The sequence below is a fragment of the Anopheles arabiensis genome, chromosome X (genome assembly GCF_016920715.1).
Source record: "Anopheles arabiensis isolate DONGOLA chromosome X, AaraD3, whole genome shotgun sequence".
Lineage (NCBI taxonomy): Eukaryota > Metazoa > Arthropoda > Insecta > Diptera > Culicidae > Anopheles > Anopheles arabiensis.
In genome coordinates this window covers 709,863-729,862 of record NC_053519.1, presented here as the reverse complement: position 1 = coordinate 729,862, position 20,000 = coordinate 709,863, and the positions used below count along the sequence as shown (strand labels likewise).

The following is a 20,000-nucleotide window of genomic DNA, read 5'->3' as shown; positions in this document are numbered from 1 at the left end:
TCAATAATATCCCTACTTCACTGTTACACATTTATATAAATCAAATATTATTAAATGAAAACGAAAGCAAGAGAGAAAGAGAGAGATAGAGAGAAGGGCACCAGTAAAATTACTGCGAACATTTCTCTAAAGGGACTACTGCAAACACACGCGAATGGCTAAACAAACAAATGGTATTGGACTATTTTCTCAACACTTATAGGGCGGAGGTGGCGGAAAATCCCCTTTAAACAAAAAAGGCACACTTTTTGTGTTGGTTTTTAGTTTTCGTTTTAGCTAGAATGTTGTAAGACTTAAACCCAAACAACGCAACGCCGTAGTGGAGCGGATCAACAATGGTGGGTTTTAAAAATGCATCACGAAGCGGCAAAGAGACAAAACACATACACACTTTATAGCAAGGTTTCATGGTGGACTTAAAAACTAGAAATGAGATAATTACTAAAGCAAAACTAAAAACTAAAAACACACAAAAAGGTAGCAAAAAAGGCGGAAGCGCTAGAGAAGGATGTAACGGTAAAAAAAAGGGAAGGAGAAACCGATAAGAAACAAAAAATCACTAGACAAAAAAACAAACAAACAGGCAGGCAAACACAACGCTAGGGCAAATGTATAGGGCGGAGAGGCGTGAGAGGCCACGCATGAATTAGAAAATAACATAACTACTGCGCAGTAAACTATATCGATATCGACAAATTAAATTGGTTAAACGTCAGCTATATAAATCGAAAGCTTTCTTCCTCGCTTCCTATTCCCAAAACAAAACCAGTTCTTTACGAAGAAGAAGAAGAAAACAACATAATCCTTTGTAAATCAAGGAAAACAGGCCAACAAATTTAAGACGAACACGTGCCAAAACTTGCCAAGAATACGAGCAACGAGATTTTACTCCTTTCTCTTTTTCATGCCTCCACAAACACACACACACACACCTATGGCCGAGATTTACAAATCTCTCCGTTTGCTGGTCGCGGCTACCCTTTTGCTGTTTTGCTCATTTGTTTGATGGCCGCCCCTGGAGTCGATCGAGAGAGGGCTGACGGCGGGTGCAGTAATGTTGAGGAGATACGTTGTTAGTAACACTTGTACATACCAGTAATAAAGACGTTGCACTTTCCATATTAAGGAACACCCCTAATCCCTTGTCTCTATCCCTACCTCGGGACCGCCTTCCCAACCTTCCCCATTAACTGTTTTTTCGGGAAACTGGAAAATCGGAATTCAACTTTTACAGCAAAAGCACATAAAACAAACAATCAATAGGAATGTTGCCATTTGGAGCAGAACAAAAACAGGCAACAGCCAGGCGGATGAAAAATATAATCATAGCACGTCCAAATGGAAAAGGTGATCATATATAAGCTAAAACAAAAGCAGCAGCAAAAGCATTGGGCAAGGAATAGTAGCAACGGGAAAAAGGACTGGACAGTCTCTAGCAGAAGAGAATAGCATCAATTAAATCGCGCGTTTGTGTTACAATACAGCAGAGGATGAGATTTTTTTTATATCTATATACAAACACACACACACACACACTGTAACCGTACACCACCAGAGAAAAAAGGGAAAGAGCGAGCGAAAACGAAAGCAAAACCAAACCGGCAAACAAACTGTTGACAAGCGAAACAAACATTCTAGTTGAAAGTGAAAACAAAGGCAAATCTTACTGAAATCGTGCAAAACAACAACAACAAACCAAACAATCCCAATACGAGAAAGGTCGCCACACCGCGCCAGTGCAGCCAGAGGTTGAGCCAAAAGTTGAGCCACTAAGTGCGGCGCTAACATTCTTTACTACTTCTCCTTTACCTTACTAAGTTGCAAGCGGATGTGGACGAAGAGACAACGAAAAGCCAAAATGCGAAGCCCCCCCCTCGTTCATGAGTGGTCTTTGTTGCAAACCAAAAAAAAAAGCAAATCGTTTATATATACATATTATATATATATATATATATATATATACATACTATACATTAATATTATAATAACAAACGAACAAAAAGTGTCTTTAATTGAATTTACATTAATTGCAAACGCCTATTAATTAGTGATTTATGGAAAACCGGAATAATTTAGCTATTGGAATTCTTGTAAGAGGACAACAAATTATTGAATCGTGCCATTGAACAAAGAGAGAAAGAGACAGAGAGAGATAAAAAAGTAAAAGAAAGAGAGAAAGAGAGCGAGAGATAGAGAGCAAACATGTGTAGGACGCGTTAGTATGTTGAAGTAATGAAGCGGCTTAGTGTAAATCGGAACGGATCGTTAAGTAGCAAGCGCTCTAATCTGTCTGTCTGTTTATTTTTGTGAATGGTACACGTGGTCGATTGGCCGCCCCCAAAATGTGCCCCTTAGGGCAGAAAAGGATAATGTAGTTAAGAAGTAACAGCGTTAAACAGGAACGCCGGAGACACACACTAATAGCAGCAAAAGCAGATGCCAAGCGCATACGGGGAAACATTACGAAACGGAACAGTAAGGAATCGTGACTATTGTTAAATATTTCTATTGAAAACAGAACACTCACACACACACATACACACACACACATTCGTACGAAGGAGAGGAAACGCGTAGCCAGGAGGGGAGGAGAAAAATTAAAGTAAAGAAATAATTAAAACAACGAACTATGAATGCTAAATTATACGTATCGCCAAAGGGTGCGATCCATGCTTTCGAGAGTTATTGCCAAAGTAAAACAAAAATAATAATAATAACAAGAAAGACACCCTCCAATCGAGCAAAAAACAAACATGACTCCTTATCCCCAGGTCCCCCCTTTAAAAAAACAATCCTAAGCACACACACACACACCAGAACATACATATGGAAAAAAACAAAACAGACACAAGCAAAAAGCATACAATTAATCATTCCAAACAAGACAACCTAAGGAAGGAAGGAAACGAAAAGGAGAAAAGTAGATATAGCTAAAAGAAGAAAATGAAGAGATAAAAATGGCGAAATACCGAAAAGTATATATATATACATACTTATATATACAAAATATATATACAACGGGAAGCAGAAGTAAACAGGCAAACAAACAAATGAAAAAAACACACACATCCACACGCACACACAGTCACACATAAGATATTACCAGCGCAGTCAGCTCTCGTACACATGTGTTATATTTACTGATTTGACTTGTTACATCCTCAGTTAGAGAAGAAAACAAAATAAATAAGAAAAGATTCGTGGAAAAAGAGAAAGAGAAAATGAAGAAAAAAAAGCGATAAAGAATACGAATGAGGTAGACCCAGCAGTAGCACAGGAGCGGACAGGCGAGAAGCGTAAACATAACACAGCAAACACAACCAAATGTGGAAACCAAACGACCAGAGATTTTTTCTATGCTATTCGTTAGAAAAATACACAGAAGTACCAAGTCAGACAATAAAAATGAAAACAAAACTTACCAATATAAGTTAAAATCTAAAATTAAATAACATCCCAGTGTACCGTGTTTTGCTTACTTTTGCGTTCTGAGTCACTGCTCGTTTTCACTTCACTGGCGCATTATTTTGTGATATTTGTTGCCGGACTTCAAAAAAAGTATCCGAATTGTTTTTGTTTTTTTTTGTAGTTGAGAATGTCTGTTTACTACGTAACGCCAAATTTAGCAATTTAGTATTGACCAGTCAATTCTTAACTTAATGATGTAGAGGGCGTTTTACAACTTTCAGAAACAATTCTAACATAAACTTCATGATCAATCAAATTACATTAAAGAAACACGTAACAACAAAAAGGAAACGCCAGGCTTTCAAGGCAAGGCAAGAGGCAGAATAAGACAACCACCACTGCAACAGCAGCATAGCAGCAACAACAGCGACATCAATGATGCAGGTGACGAGGTGCCTTCGCCATCTCTGGCTGAGATTTCCAGCGCCATCAAGCAGATTAAGAGCAATAAGTCTGCCGGCAGGGATGGTCTGGCGGCCGAGCTCTTCAAGATGGGGCCGGAGAGGCTTACCGTCGAAATGCATCAGCTGATCGTGAATGCCTGGGAATAGGAGGAACTACCGGAGGAATGGAAGCTGGGTGTTATTCACCCAGTCTACAAAATGGGCGACAGGCTGGATTGTTCGAATTTCCGAGCCATCACAGTCCTGAATGCCGCCTACAAGATCCTGTCCCAGATCCTGTTCTGCAGACTTGCGCCCCTTGCTACAAATTTTGTCGGCTGCTACCAAGCTGGGTTTGTTGGAGGCAAATCCACCACCGACCAAATTTTCACTCTACGGCAGATCCTCCAGAAGTGCCGAGAGCGCCAGATCCCAACGCATCACCTGTTCATCGACTTCAAGGCGGCCTACGACACTATAGATCGGAATGAGCTATGGCACATCATGCAGCGGTACCACTTCGTTGGGAAGTTGATCCGGCTGTCAGAGGCCACCATGAACGGGGTGCAGTGCAAGGTGAGACTATCGAACTTGACGTCGGAATCGTTCAAATCTCACAGGGATCTGAGGCACTGGTGAAGGACTCTCCTGTCGGCTCTTCAACATCGCCCTGGAAGGTGTCGTTCGAAGTGCGGGTCTAGACAACGACATCTGTGGCACGATCCTCAATCCTTCAATTTCTTGGATTCGCGGATGGCATCGATATCATCAGCAAGACGACAGCAAAGGTGTGTGAGGCGTACACCCGACTCAAACGCGAGGTAGCAAGAATTGGATTAAGAATTAATGCGACGAAGACGAAGTATCTGCTTGCCGGAGACTCACTCAATGATAAGGCCCAAATGGAAAGCAGTGTATTAGTTGACGGCGACTACCCTGGAACTACCCAGGATGGTAGAAGAGTTCTGCTATCTTGGGACGGTCGTTACTTCGGACAACGACATCATCCGCAAAATCCAGAGACGCATTGTGCAGGGTAATCGTGCATATTATGGGCTTCGCAGACTTCAGAGATCCAGAAGACTTCGACCCCGCACAAAATATGAGATATATCGCACATTGATTCGCCCGGTGGTCCTCTATGGACACGAGTCTTGGACCATTCGAGCGGAGGATGCAAACGCTCTGGGCGTGTTTGAGCGACGTATCTTCCGGACCATCTTTGGCGGTGTGTTCGAGCATGGAACGTGGAAGAGAAGCATGAAGAGAAGCATCCTGACGACGGCGAAAGCTGGCAGGATACGATGGTTGGAGCATGTTATGAGGAATCCGAACTTATGCCCCAGTAACAAGGAGTTCGACAGCGACCCCTAGTTCGGCACGAGGCGCAGGGGTGCACCGTTAACTCGATGGCTGGATCAAGTGAAGCGAGACCTGTCGGAGATCGGATGTCTACATGGATGAGATTTTTATATAGTACTTATATAGTACCAGTACTCACATACGCCTCTGAGACATGGACACTGTCCAAATCTGACGAAACCCTCTTAGCCGTGTTCGAGAGGAAGATGCTCAGAAGGATACTTGGCCCCGTATGTGTGGAAGGACAGTGGAGGAGCCGATATAATGACGAGCTATACGAGATGTACGGCGACCTCACTGTCGTGCAGCGTATCAAGCTCGCCAGGATCCGGTGGGCTGGCCATGTTGTACGCATGGAAACGGACGACCCAGCCCGTAAAGTCTTTTTAGACCGTCCACAAGGACAGAGGAGGCCCAAATTGAGGTGGCAAGATGGCGTGGAGGCGTCCGCCATTAAGGCCGGGATAACGGACTGGCAGACGAAGGCGCGAGACCGTGAGCGGTTTCGGACACTCCTGAGGCAGGCCAAGACCGCAAAGCGGTTGTAGCGCCGGATAAGTAAGTAAGTAATTGTATTTCAGATTGTATTCCAATTTCAACCCCTGTGTCTATGTATCCTTTCATTCATCAGCAGATACTAAGAGCTTTACCATTGACGTTGCGCTATACATAATACAAAAAAACGAAATATCATCAATTTTTTCATATTCACTTCTCAAAATTTTCTTCTATTTTTTTTTTTTTTGTAAAAGCTTCAACAGTGAGAAGCCGAAAGCTTCAATTCAAAAATTGATTTCGAGCAGTCTACTGCAAGCTTTCACTGTTCGCCCGCTTGTGCTTTGAGATACTAAAGTTTGCACTGGCTGCTCGAAAACGATCAATTCAAACACTAAATCGATAAATAAATGCCACTGCAGTGTATCGTCTGTCTGTGTGTTGTACATTTTGTTTCATTTATAATAAAGTGAAAGTAAATAAAGAGGTTTCTCTTATAAAATTACATGCGAAATCATCCATTGCTTCTTTATCACCAACTGCATACGATGTAACGTACATAAATGTACCATTCCACAACAACAGTGTTACAGCAAGTTTACATTTTCGCTTGTCACACACATGCAAGCGTTTCTCGATTTTTTCCCTCTTCTGTGGGCTCTGCAGAGTATGCGCATGCTCCGTGTTAGCTGTATCCGAAGCGACCACGGGGTTTCGCTCGGACAGAGGACACACAGTGCAACACAAAACAGTGGCTGTCATCCCGCGTGTGCATCTGTATGTGTGTGTGTGCACCCTATCCCTTTCCAGGTAGATAATGTGAACTAATTGCGACGTCGAAAATCATTAGCCCACGAAAAAGGTACAACACTGCAACGTGAAGTGAAGTGTAGCACGCGCAAAACCCGCAGAAAACGGCACTGTTTTCACAGCCTCGACCGATGGCATACGTGTGAGGAGGCGCAAAATCATTTTTGAAAGCCGAGTCGGCAGTGCGGGCTGGCACGGCTCAACATCAACATATTTAACATATGTCAACACGGTACGGTGTCGCTCGCACCTTGCGCTGCCCGCAGTAGCTGCCCCAAAGTGCGCCAGACGGCATCGGAATCGGGCACCACCGGACTCAAACCCAATCAACCGCAGCAACCACCACCACCACCAACCGAACAATAGGCAGGTCGGTACGATGGCTGCCTCCAGCGCGTCCAAGCCGCCGGAGGATACGTCCAAGCTGGGCTACTCGTACGTCACGCCCGCCGGGATGTGCCTCCGGTTGCGCCAGAGTCTCGCCCAGTTCAGCGATCTGTTCAGCGAGTTCAACAAATACATCGCCCCGGCGTACCATCACGACCGGTGCGAGCGGTCCGTCCACATGCGGCTGTACTCGATGAACAAGCGCGAGTTCGCGACCGTCTTCCTGGCCTTCTTCGCCTGCTTCGGGCTCGGCATCTTTATCGGGCTGGCCGGGCCGCCCATCACGGTGATGAGCAAGGTGAGCGGCGGCTCGCTGCAGCCGAACGGCACGGTGGCGGCCGGCGACGGGGCACCGGGCGCCTACCTGGCCCGCGGCCCGTTCGTGATGCGCACCCCGCTGCTGACCACCTACTCGCAGCAGCTGTGGATCATTGCCAAGCTGACGACCGACAACACGGACGACGAGATGGTGGACAAAAAGTTCCACCTGAGCGTGCAGATCGAGGGGCTGACGGTCGACCACAAGCCGATGCCGGTGTACGGCGGCGCGCACAATGGCGGCACGGACGTGCGGAACCGCACCCGCCACCTGTCCTGCAGCTACGAGGAGTGCGACGAGTTTACCGTGCTGCACATCGGCTTCCTCGACTACGCGCACTACATCGTGACGGTGCAGTTCTACGGGCTGGAGGCGTTCCACCAGCGGTACAACATCCGGACCGTGCAGTTCTACTTCAAGTCGTACAATCCCGCGTTCACGCAGATCGAGATCTGGTTCCGGTTCATCTTCGTGCTGTTCACGTTCATCATCACGTGCTGGTTTGCTCACACGCTGCGGAAGTACCCGATGGGCGACTGGTCGATCGAGCAGAAGTGGCTCTCGATACTGTTGCCGCTGCTGCTGCTGTTTAACAGTACGTACACTTTTTTTTCGTCTCGAATATGTGCGTTGCTTCGTTGGTTTTACTCAGTGTTGCAAAATGTCATGAGAATCACGTGATAATCACCAACGAAAACAATGAACATATCCGTGGTAGCTTTATGCTCATTACTGGTACTCATTGAAAGTTTATCATGACATGCCGAACGTGACATGCGGGTGCTTGAGTCCAACGCGAGACAAGCGGAGCTTAATGCCGGCGCAAGCATAATCATGACCTTTTTTTGAACAGCCTTTTTTCGGCTGTGAACAGTGCTGCCAAATGTTCAAATCAAGAAATTCAAATCATCTCACGTACATAACTGTCATGGTCAGTGGTGAGACTCAGTTGGTGAGCCAAGCCTCCCATGACTATCGTGATGATCACCGACAGAAAATGTCGCGACCAATTGAATGAGCAAGAGTTGGTTGCACCGAATGTCACCAAGCATGTGATGGTCCCACCTCTGATCATCACAGTAGAGCTCCTGCCGCTGACATGATTTTGTTGCAGTTGGAATTAGTCATGAATATTTCACTTAGAGACTGACCAAGCGATGGTCGCAAAAATGTCACGAAAAATGTATTGAACACATAAACTTGTTGAGCATCATCTCTGTTTATCACAATTGAGTACGCTAACATGGATTTTGTTTCAGTCAGAATTATGACATTGACAGTGACATTTTTCAGCATGGATTGCGCATTTAGTAGTCTGATAGCATGTTTTACGTGTTTTAAAAGTATCTAAAAAGAAACTGGACGTACTAGCAGTAAAATTGAAATGAACCACTGAAAATACATTCAAACTCCCTTCCCCGTTACAGATCCGCTCTTTCCGCTCATCTTCATCGCGAACAGCTGGCTGCCGGGCATGATCGACGCCCTGCTCCAGACCACCTTCCTCTGCGGCATTCTCATGTTCTGGCTGTGCGTGTACCACGGGCTGCGGCAGAACGAGCGCAAGCTACTTACCTTCTACCTGCCGAAGCTGATCGTCGTGCTGCCGATCTGGCTGTGCGCCGTGGTGCTCGGCATCTGGGAGAAGTGCGACGAGCTGAACGACCCAACGTACAGCCATTTCGAGGACTCGGAAAACTACAACGTACGTACGGCGGGAGCGGAAACCCGACCTTAAACTAAAGAAGAGAAAAAAAAGTTACTAATTTTGCCTTTTAAACATTGTTTCTCCTCACTTTGCAGGGGTTGAAGGTGTTCGTATCGATTGCGGGCGCCATGTACTTACTCTATCTGGGACTGCTGATGCTGAAGGCGTACTCCGAGCTCCGATCGATGCCGTATTTTGGTAAGGCAAGGAGAGGGGGAAGTTCATCCTGCGTTTTCAAGACTGTTCACCGCGTTCGTTTTTGGGTTTCAAATGCAGATATGCGACTAAAAATCCTCACCCTGCTGATGCTGATCGTGCTGACGATTTCGCTGATCGTCACGATGCAACACTTCGGCTTCGACACGCTCGAGGACAACTTTATCGCGCAGCTGTACACGAGCTACAAAAGCTCGGCCCAGTTTATGTGCTTCTACGGTTTGCTGAACTTCTATCTGTACGCGATGGCCTACGTCTACTCGCCGAGCGGTCCGGCCGTGCACGGTAAGCTTGTCGGCTCTTTGCTCACCCCCCAACTAACACGCCTCTCTCTCTCTCTTACACATGGTGCCCTTGCAGAACCGATCATAGCGAAGGATAATCCAACGTTCTCGATGATCAACGACTCGGACGAGGAGGTGATGTACGGTTCGGACGAGGAAAGCCGCCGGCCGCTGAACTCCGCCTGCAGAAAGGGAAACGATTACGATAGCGATTAAGGCGACTGGCGACACCAGTGGCGCAGATTACGCGCAACTTACTATTCCCATCTCTTCCTTTCCCCGGCGGCAAAACAGTCCGTGTCGCCCAGTTCATTTGGTTCGTGTCGTTGTCGGTCCGGGTTGATGCGCTGCCAGCACAGGTGCCACCCAGGGTAGGACATTTTCAAACAGGGTAATTAATTAGGTTGACACCACAGAGAATACGTTGTGAACGCGTCAATTAGTTTCAACCACACTCGGTTTTATGCATTTTCCGGCCTTGGTGCAGCCCACGATGCGCGGTTGTTTACAGGGACAGCCTGCTTTGTTTACGTTCTGTGACAGCTGGTTTTCGGACAGCGGAGGCGCACACGCGCCACCGTTTACATCAACCCGGGTGCGTTTCTCACGCGCCATCGAATGGCAGCCGGCGTGCAGCGGTGTACCCAACGGACGACAATTTTGGCAACACAGGCATTTTCCTCCCTTTGCTCCCTCGACATTGCTAGAACGATTCTAATCAATCTTTAAACCAATTGCAGCCAGATATATGCGTGTGCAGGTCTAGTTGTTACAAACTGTGTAAGTGTACGTGTGTGTGCGTGGGTGTGTGAGTGTGTGTGTGATTCTGAGTTTCTTTCTGCCTAGTAAACGTTAACCACCCGGTTACTCCAATTCCCAAAATTTCAAGGCAAGAATAAACATTCAAGTACGCACGGGTTGGCATGAATACATGAAGTTCGTTAGCGAAACTAAGATAGTAATTGTTTGTAGTAAGTCAAGAAAGAGAGCGAGGAAAGGAGTAAGAAAGAAAGATACACAAAGCGAGAGAGAAAGAGAGAGAGAGAGAGAGAGAGTGAAAATAGGAAAATAGAACAATTAAACTTCTGGTATGTGAATTCTTCCGACTCACGTACCAAGTTCCAGTAATATAGAAATATCTGGTTCACGGTTGCGATGTAATCATCAATTAGATAATGTATGAAATAAAATAACGACTAAACTAAGTGGTAACGACTAAACTTCCTTAATTTGTTTTAAACTTTGTATTGTTTTTTGCTAAAAAAAACTATCCGTGTAGCCCGCCTGCCTGGAATATGATAAGCATGCAAGAAAGCAGTTCTGTTATCTTAGAGAGCGACAGCAGCTAGTACGCATTCATATTTCAAACATTATTATATTAAAATACAACAGCGCTCTCGAGCTACCCTGTTCTTCTCGCTACGTATTTTGGATGGGCAGGGCGCTCGCGAGCTACCCTGTTTTTTTCTGCATGGATTTTGGATAGGCAGTGCGCTCGCGAGCTAGACTGTTTTTTTCTGCATGGATTTTGCATAGGCAGTGCGCTCGCGAGCTAGGCAGTTTTTTCTGCATGGATTTTAAGTATACAGGCCGCTCGCGAGCTACCCTGATCTTCACGCTACGTATTTTGGACAAGCAGTGCGCTTGCAAGACAGGCTGTTTTTCTCTGTTTTTGTGATTTCTCTGTGTTTTGCACATACGATGCGCTCGCGCTCTACGATGTTTTATACGTGTGTTTTGAATAGGCAGTGTGGGTCGACGACAGTAGCTTGTGATGTTTTTTTTTTCAATAAAACGTTAATTTGAGTTTTAGTTTTAACCACAATAAGAATATTTGTTGTTTTTACTTGCGGCTATTTACATTCCCAAGCGCCACAGATTAAGCTTAAACGTCTGGAAAATTGAATATCTATAGAAAAAAAGCTCCACAACTTCATTGGTTTGATCAATAGATGGCGTATTAAAACTGATTATTATATTGCTATCTTTTTCTTGCAATGTGTTTCGGCAAGTTTCATCTTATCATGACCTATATAACTTCTAACTTTCCGAGCAAAAATCTATATGAATGGTCGTGTGGTCAGATACGTGGGTATCAACACCAACGACCATTACTCAAATCTCACTTGCTTCAGTGCTGGTGATTTCCGTTGGAGTTTAGTATTTAAACAAACGTATCGCCGTTCTAGTTCTAGCGATGCATAACTTCAATGTGAAACCATACAACAGTACAGAGGAAATGAGAAAGCTCTCCTCCAAGCGATGAAGCTCAACAGGTTGGGGTATCCCACCAACAGAGAGCGCCACCAGCCTTTTCACTATTTTTAGAATGCATGAGTCGTTTGCCGTCTGCTAAACGAAGTCTTTCTATATTCCGTTTAGGTAGAGTGCTTGAGTCGTTTAGAAGCCGTTTAGTGGTCGTTTAGTGGATTTGTGGCACTTGGGTTCCGTATAAGCCCAACAGTATTATAGATTTAGATTTTTTTTTCTCGAAGCAACTAATTTCAAACGAGCTTTTTTTATTATTTTTTTTATGCGAGCTGGTGAATCATATTTTTCTGGAAGGAAGAGCGGCGAGCGCTCGCTCATTAATGGGAGCGAGCGAACCTTATGATTCCCGCTCTTCTTGCCCATGTCTACCTCCGACCGCTGTTGCAAACATGCAATGCAGTGCAGTGACAAACATGACGCCGCTGTCAAACAAAAACGTAAATAAAAACATAGCCTCCGATGGCGTCATATATCGCGCGCTTGTTGTTTAAATAGTTAAATAGAAATAAATAAAAACAGTAAAACAAAACTTCGATTTGTAGCTAATTTTACCAGGCCAGTGGGCTTAAAAATTCTGGAAAAGGGTAGCATTGAGCAGTGCGTGTAGTATTTCCCAAAGGGAAAAAGGTTTTCCTTTCGGGTCCGAATCCGACTCGCCAACGGGCCAACAGTGCGACCCGGGGGAGGGGTGGGGGAGAGTATGGCAACGAACCGGGGCGGTAGCACGGTGTACCTCGAAATGGACGGCCGGCGGGAGCAGCACGCCCAGCCGGAACAGGACGGCGAAAATGACGCCGATAGTGGTGAAGGCAAGCGAACCGACCGGGTAGAGTAGCTGGGCCGCGGTTGGACACGTTTGTATAACACGGGTTTTTTTGTATGTTCCCCTCCACCAACAGACACCGACGAGGCGAGTGAGAGTGAGCTGCTGACCGGCACGAACCACCAGCACAGCGTGGACGAGGGGATGGAGATCCGGGAGCAGATGTACCAGGACAAGCTGGCGAACCTGCTCGGGCAGCTGGAGCTGCTGAAGCAGGGCAAGCACCCGGAGTACCTGAAGATCGTCGACCGGCTGCAGCTCGAGCTGGACGACCGGGTGCTGCTGAACGAGGTCGAGCGGGACTACTTGCTGGCGTGCGCGGAGCGCGACTGCATCCTCGAGAAGGCGGCCGTCGAGAACGTCGAACGTCGTTCGACGAGAAGAAAGCGGAGCTGATCGAGAACCTGATCGCCGACCTGGAGGACCAGAAGAAGATGATCGAACACGAGTTCGCGACGATGGAGCTGAACGGCGACTCGGTCGACGTGAAGCCGACCGTGACGCGGAAGCTGCGCCGCCGCCCGAACGAGCCGCTGCCGGTGCCGGAGAAGCGCCGCAAGCCAACGACCAACCAGCTGACGTTTCTGCTGGAGGACAAGGAGGTAGACCACGATCTGCAGCTGATCTCGCGCAGCAAACCGAACGGTGGATCTCAGCCGACGGAGGGCTACGGTGGCAGTGGGGCAGCACCCACGGGAACGGTAAGTGTAGCTGGCGGGTGTGTGTGTGGTTTTGATTCAATTTCGGCTCACGGCTTTTTTTTTGCAGGGCGGACAATCGAACGCACAACCGTCGACGGAAACGCGCATCGAGGATGGGAAGCTGTGGTACGAGCGGCGCTGGTTCCACCGCGGCCATCCGGTGCACGTCGAGGGCCGGGACATACCGCGCTTTCCGGCCAACATCTCCGCGATCGGGACCGAGGCGATCTGCGTGAAGAAAACGTCCGACGGGCAGAAGCTGCGCATCTTTCTGTTGCATCTGCGCCGCGGCAAGGTGTCGATCAAGCGGCGGGCCAACTAAACCATGGGGACAATGAGGGAGGGGGGGGGAGAGAAGGGCCTTTTTCGGTAGAGAGGCGTTTTCGGTGTTGTTGCCGGCGGACGAGAATGAGAAGCGTTGTTTTGTGGTTTCCGAGCGCCACTGGACACATTTGTTTGGTTAGAGATTTATAATAATTGCGTGCGTTTTTTGTATAGGGAGATTTGTGCGCTACGCGAGGATGGAAAAGGGCGGGGCTGGGTGGATAGCCAAAATCCGTACGACACTTACCCACGAACTAAGGTCAATCTCGGATTACAGTTGAGCAATACACACACGCGCGCACACTAACAAAACCGCGGACTGCTAGAAGCAAACACGATAAAACTAAGAATTCGAGCTCGCGCTCGCTCACTCCTACCCCACAAAATACACACACGCATGCAAACACACACCAAGAGAGAAGTGTCGCCTGACTTCCTGACTGTAAAGATCGAAAAGTGTTTGAAACCAACGTCCGGTCGTGTATCGGACCACCGCGCGGAATTCGCAAAAAATTCACATCCTTTGTTGTGCTCTAACGGTCTGTCGCACTACCACCAACACCATAGACACCACCACCAGCACCTCTAGCTCCACCCCCTTCGCAAATGAGATCGCTCCAGCGACTGTTGCTGGGAGCCGTTGGCGACGACGAACGAGATGAGCTTCCTTTTCTGCACAGCCTCTCGAGTCGATCGGACGTGTTTCACCAAGCCCGGACGTGCTTTGTCAAGAGCTAGTTGGTGTTGGTGCGTGTGTGTGTTAGTCGCGATTTTGGAGAAAATTCTTTGATAGCGTCGCACATCTCGGTGGTCGAACAATGGATCATAGCAACAGAGGTAGGCAAAAAAGCGGACAATTTGGAAGAGTTTTCTCGCAATGATTTCCTTGCCCGGGTGGTGCCCGGTCCACTTTCCTGCCCATTTTCTAACCACACAAATTCACACAGACGACACCGGCTTGGATTCGTCGAACGATGAGTTTGATTTGGCGTCGCCGAGCTTTTACGAGCTGGACCGGCCAGCTATGTCAATCTCGCCGATAGAAACGGAGGACGGGCCGGCGGTTTCGGCCTCACCCATTCCGCCGCTGCTGGCGTCCCCGGAGCAGCAGCCGATGAATTTGTCGGTGGGCGGCGGGCAATCGGCGCGCACACCGGCGCGCCCACAGACGCGCAGAACGGTAGGGCAGAACGGGCAGAACGAGGCAGGGCCGGTGCACGCATCAGCATCCTTTAGGCGCCCTGTAGTGCTGCTGCAGGACAACGTGAGGTCGCGCTTGATCCAGCATTACTCCAGTGAGGCCAACTCGCGACCCGACACGATTTTGGTGATCGTCGACCCCTGGTCGATGGGTGCCGCGGGCCGCTTCGCGACACCGGCGCCCCCGCCGATGGGTGCCGCGGGCCGCAGCGCAACAATGGGGCCCCCGCCGACACCGTCGCGGCAGACGGGTAGTGGTTTGGGCGCGATCCGGCATCGTCGGCACAGTACGGTCGGCACATCGACGGCGGCAGGTGGGCAGCTGCGGCGATCCGGGCGCACGGGGCGCGAGACGGCGATGCCCCAGCTGGACGACATGGCGGCGGTGGAGTGGGAAGACGCGCGCAGCGATTTGCTCTCGCCGCGCCCGGTACGCCGCGCCGCTGCCGACCAGCAGGCGGCCAGCGACGACGAATCCATTGCGCGCAAGCAGCGCCAAGCGGACGAATCGTAAGATAATCGTAATATGCGCATCGAGCCCGTTTTTGAGACACCCGATGTGCCATGACGAACGATGTGAATTACCAATAAAGATGAGTTCAAAGGTGTGTCTCTTGTGAGGCACCTGAAAAGCAACTGTTGTTTGATGATTTTTATTAATTTTAATTAATATTTTAATCCCCGATCACATTCGAACCCAACATTAGGGAAATAACAATCATATTAAATAGTTGGACATTTTTCAGTTTTTTCTTAAACCTCAACGGTAATAGACACAAAGCATACTAAAGAGTTAAAAATGATATTTTTTCTTAAATAATGTTTTCTCAAACAAAGCTAAATCTCCTGTAAGCATGTTGCTGCTCCATCCATCTAACATAATAAAGTTTAAAATGTGAAATCTCCATGCAAACAGTATTCTCCACACGCATGCCTTACCTTCGGATCGTGATGAAAAGCAATTGGATAAGGTGTGTAACGGTTTATTTGAAATTCTACAGGTGATCCACGTGTTTTATCTCACCTGTCGAAAGCATGGGCACAACACGCTGAACAATGGCGCAAAGTATGAACGGTGCCAACAGAGATACACACCTGTGGTAGTGACGATGCGAGGAGACTGGTATTGTATCGCAGACATACCCGCACCGGTCCAAATGTCGTTCCGAATTCGGAACAGTTCCAGGTATTGTTCCTGAAAATAAATGTAATCGAGAGCTATTTCTGGATTTGTATGGGTTCATGATCGATTCCAGGACCGGTATGGGTTCAGAATCAGTGCCAGGTCTTTTATAGGTTTACCTTCAGTTCCAGGACTAAAATAAATTTATCTGTAGTTCTAGGACTGGTATGGGACTAGTGTCAGTTCCAAATCCGGTATGGCTTCAATATCAGTGTCAGGTCCAGTATAAGTTCATGATAGGTTCCAGGACCTGTATGGGTTCATGATAGGTTCCAGGACCGGTATGATTTCATGATAGGTTCCAGGGCAGGTATAGGTTCATAATCGAAACCAGGACCAGTATGGGTTCATGATAGGTCCCAAAACCGGCATGGGCTCATGATAGGTTCTAGGGTAGGTATGCATTCATGATAGGTTCCAGGGTATGTATGGGTTCATGATAGGTTTCAAGACCGATATGATTTCATGATAGGTTCCAGGGCATGTATGGGTTCATGATAGGTTCCAGGACCGGTATGATTTCATGATAGGTTACAGGGCAGGTATGGGTTCATAATCGAATCAAGAATCAGTATGGGTTGATGATATGTTCCAGGACCGATATAGGTTAATCATAGGTTCCAGGTCCTGTATGGGTACATGATAGATTCTAGGACATGTATGGGTTCATGATAGGTTCAAGGATCGGTATGGGTTCATGATAGGTTCCAAGACTTGTATGGATTCATGATAAGTTCTAGGGAAGGTATGAGTTCATGATAGGTTACAAGGCATGTATGGGTTCATGATAGGTTCCAGGTCCTGTATGGATTTGTGATAGGTTCGAAGATTGGTATAGGTTCATAATAGATTCCAGGACCAGTGTGGGTTCATGATAGGTTTCAAGACCGGTATGATTTTATGATAGGTTCTAGGGAAGGTATGGGTTCATGATAGGTTCCAGGGCATGTATGGGTTCATGATAGGTTCCATGATCGGTATGGGTTCATGATAGGTTCCAGGACCAGTATGGGTTCGTGATAGGTTTCAAGACCGATATGGGTTCATGATAGGTTCTAGGGGATGTATGGGTTCATGATAGGTTCCGGGGCAAGTTTGGGTTGATGATAGGCTCTAGGACCGGTATGGGTTCATGATTGGTTTTAAGACTGGTATGGATTAAAGATCTGTTAATCTGAACTAATATGAGTTCAGGATATGATTTAGGGCAAGCGTGGGTTCATAATTTGTTCCTGGACTGGAAGGTGCAAGGTAGGCTCCAGGGCAGGTATAGATTCATGATCAGTTCTTGGACCGGTATCCGGTTCAGTTTCGGATCTTGGACCGGCATGTGTTCAGCAATTAATTTTTTAACCGGCATTAGGTCATGTGCAGTTCTTGAACTAGAAAAGGTGATATTATACTATTTTTTATTGTTTTTTTTTCTTCTCAAAGCCAGTTGCTGCAGCACTATCGTACCTGTAGTACATGTGCAAATGTGATGAAATTGGCATTCACACAGTAGTCTCATTTGCATGTCTTACCCTGCTGAAGTCAAAATGAACAGCATATATGGAAAATTCGTGTAAAATTTCGGATAAACGGGTAAAGGTGGTCCACGTGTTATCTCACGTGTCGCAAGCATGAGCGCAAAATTTCTGAAAAAATAAACTAATTGTTTGAATAGTGCAAGACGGCTAATTTCGGATGATACATGACCATTAAAACGATATTAGCTTAATGATAGAGAAATGCAATCGTTACATAAACCATGATAGGATTGAATTTACAAAAATAATGTGATAATTTCTTGTTTTTGAAGATCCACCAACTCCTACTTGAAGATTGCATACAATAACGAAAAAGCTAAAACCCTTAAAGTTTGCAGTTTCTATCGTTAGCAGGCCGTCAATGTTTCGCAAGTATGAAATTGTCGGTTTGTTTTACTGACAACGGCTAATCCAACTGTAAATGCAGATAAGTGATTAAAATTAAACGTGTTCATGGCTAATCATCTTCAACCAGCAACCAGAAATGGGCCAGAAATGTTTCGCAATCCTTTTTCGGCGGTGACTTGTACCCAGTTACGACCACAAACGTACCCCACGCACCGCCTAACGACAATGGAGAGAGGGAAAACGACGCCGTTTGCACTCCCTTCGCTGACGGTTCTTTCCCAATGCCGATCGAGAGAGTTTGATTTATCGGTGGACAGGATGTTTGATTGAAGAAGAAGCGCGCGTTGGTTGATTGTGGCGCAGAGAGGCAGGAGAGCAGGAAAACAGAACAGTTGGGTGTTTGTGTTAGAGCATTAAAGTTCGTTCTGCTTTATTCAATCGAAGAGAACGTCTTTCCATGATTTCTTTTATGTTGTTGCCTAACACAAAATTATAAAGGTAAGCGTACCCGGTGTTTTCGAAGCGTTCATGTCACAAAAGTAAGGAGAATACAACACCCTGCTCGCACGTGTTTCGGGAGGGGAAGGGTGTTGTGTGCTGGACATCAAAACATTTCCCACAACTTTGTCTTTCCGCTCATTAACAAGCAAGCACGTGTGTGTGCACGATATCGTACTGCTGTGAATCGAACTTGAAAAACACCCGGACAGGATTTGATTGTTGGAAAAAACAGGGACGCCTTTACATACGGTTACCACGGCCGAATCCACCACGCTGTAAAAAGGGAGAGAAAAAACCAATGTTATTGACGAATGACGCCAGCAATGCCACACACATTGCACTTACGTATTCGAGCTCGCCGGCACCGACACCGACGTCTCCCTTCTTGTCGGCCGGGGCGGCCTGCTGCATGCGCCGGTACGCCTGGCGGTCCTCGCCCGTCTTCGGACCCTCGGGCCGGGGACCGGCCTGGGTGCGGGCACGCTGCGGCTCCGAGCGGGCGGCGCGCTTCAGCGTCGACGGTACAATCTCTGACGGCAGGTGCAGGAAGGCGCGCAGGTACTCGATACCCTCGTTGGTCAGATACCAGTAGTAGTGGCGCCAGGCGAACTGCTCCTTCACGAAGTTCTTCGACTTGAGCGACTGCATCGTCTTGATGACGTGCAGGTTCGGGATGTTCTCCAGCTCCGGGTGCTTCGGGGCGTAGAAATCCTTCTGCGCGACCAGCACGCCCTCCTTGAAGAGGTACTCGTAGATGGCGACGCGATGTGCTTTTGGCATGAACATCTGCAAAAGTGGAGAAGAAAAAGAAGGGAAGGGAAACAATCACGATTAGAATCGTTCAGTCGCGTTCGGGCGGGTTTGAGGGTTGATGTGTTGGGCGGGGAAAATCGGCTGTGCACACTTTTACGTATTACGGGCGATTGTCCTCCTACAGATACACTTTTCAGATAAAAAAAATCTCAGTCACGCGCACGGAAAACACATTTCGGCAGAATGTATCAACAGCCACACACACGAACACACACACACATGCACAACGGAACGCGCTTCACTTCGAAGAATCGTGCGTGGAGCGCGCGATCCAGTCCCCGAAGAACGTTTGGAAACACATAATTTTCACACATTTCCCGGTGGAAAATCGCCCGCAAAAGTGTGCCACCGAGTCGCGGGAGCGTTAGGCGAACCGTTTCCATACCAACCCGCCCAAGCCGGGGCTGAGTATGAATATGACAGTTCGGAAAAGTAGCCGCAGTGTGGCCAGATTATTTTGGCGGTTTACGGTAGGCGCATCAAAATTTTATCGATAGTTTTCGGTAGGTTAAAACTCGAAACTTAAAAGAAGTAAAGCGAAATAATTGTTAAGCGGAATGGGGGGGGGGGGGCTAATGCGCAAAATGAAAGTTCCATCTCACGAGAATATGCATCCTTTATCTAGAATATTGGCCGGTCTCGTAGTTCAGTCGTCAACTCGTACGACTTAACAACATGCCCGTCATGGGTTCAATCCCCAAATAGACCGTGCTGCCATACGTAGGACTGACTATCCTGCTATGGGGGGAGCTCAATTAGTCACTGAAAGCCAAGCCCACAAGTGGTACAGGCAGGCCTTGACCGGCAACGGTTGTAGAGCCAAAGAAGGAGAAGGATCTAGAATATTGATTAGATTTGGTTCAGCGGTTACACAA

General features: G+C 47.3%; 4 protein-coding genes and 1 long non-coding RNA gene across 6 annotated transcripts; 3 read left to right on the top strand and 2 right to left on the bottom strand.

The window, feature by feature from the left end:
* Positions 1-6,422: 6,422 nt before the first annotated feature.
* On the top strand, positions 6,423-10,637 carry LOC120905438 (transmembrane protein 181). Of its 2 annotated transcripts, XM_040316201.1 has the most exons (5): positions 6,425-7,819; positions 8,652-8,929; positions 9,028-9,130; positions 9,209-9,433; positions 9,509-10,637. In XM_040316201.1, the coding sequence occupies exons 1-5, from the start codon at positions 6,898-6,900 to the stop codon at positions 9,646-9,648; spliced, it is 1,668 nt and encodes a 555-aa protein (XP_040172135.1). In that variant the 5' UTR covers positions 6,425-6,897; the 3' UTR covers positions 9,649-10,637. The 2 variants fall into 2 exon arrangements, with proteins under 2 accessions (XP_040172133.1, XP_040172135.1); XM_040316199.1 differs by having other exon boundaries at positions 6,423-7,819; positions 9,028-9,433.
* On the bottom strand, positions 8,425-9,802 carry LOC120905439. Its single transcript, XR_005739912.1, has 3 exons — positions 9,691-9,802; positions 9,071-9,614; positions 8,425-8,963 (listed from the first exon to the last, which is right to left on the bottom strand). It is a non-coding gene; the product is annotated as an uncharacterized LOC120905439 (long non-coding RNA).
* A 1,483-nt stretch (positions 10,638-12,120) lies between the features above and the next one.
* On the top strand, positions 12,121-13,959 carry LOC120906693 (sin3 histone deacetylase corepressor complex component SDS3-like). The gene is given in 4 exon segments (XM_040318554.1): positions 12,121-12,512; positions 12,603-12,892; positions 12,895-13,227; positions 13,295-13,959. Coding segments are annotated over 4 exon segments (987 nt in total). The 5' UTR covers positions 12,121-12,403; the 3' UTR covers positions 13,550-13,959.
* Positions 13,960-14,069: 110 nt separating this feature from the next.
* On the top strand, positions 14,070-15,387 carry LOC120906694. Its single transcript, XM_040318555.1, has 2 exons — positions 14,070-14,388; positions 14,499-15,387. Exons 1-2 carry the CDS (start codon positions 14,370-14,372, stop codon positions 15,263-15,265), a joined length of 786 nt encoding a protein of 261 aa, XP_040174489.1. The 5' UTR covers positions 14,070-14,369; the 3' UTR covers positions 15,266-15,387.
* A 2,823-nt stretch (positions 15,388-18,210) lies between these two features.
* On the bottom strand, positions 18,211-19,132 carry LOC120906555 (40S ribosomal protein S10b-like). The gene is made up of 2 exons (XM_040318314.1): positions 18,658-19,132; positions 18,211-18,585 (listed from the first exon to the last, which is right to left on the bottom strand). The coding sequence occupies exons 1-2, from the start codon at positions 19,096-19,098 to the stop codon at positions 18,553-18,555; spliced, it is 474 nt and encodes a 157-aa protein (XP_040174248.1). The 5' UTR covers positions 19,099-19,132; the 3' UTR covers positions 18,211-18,552.
* Positions 19,133-20,000: the final 868 nt, after the last annotated feature.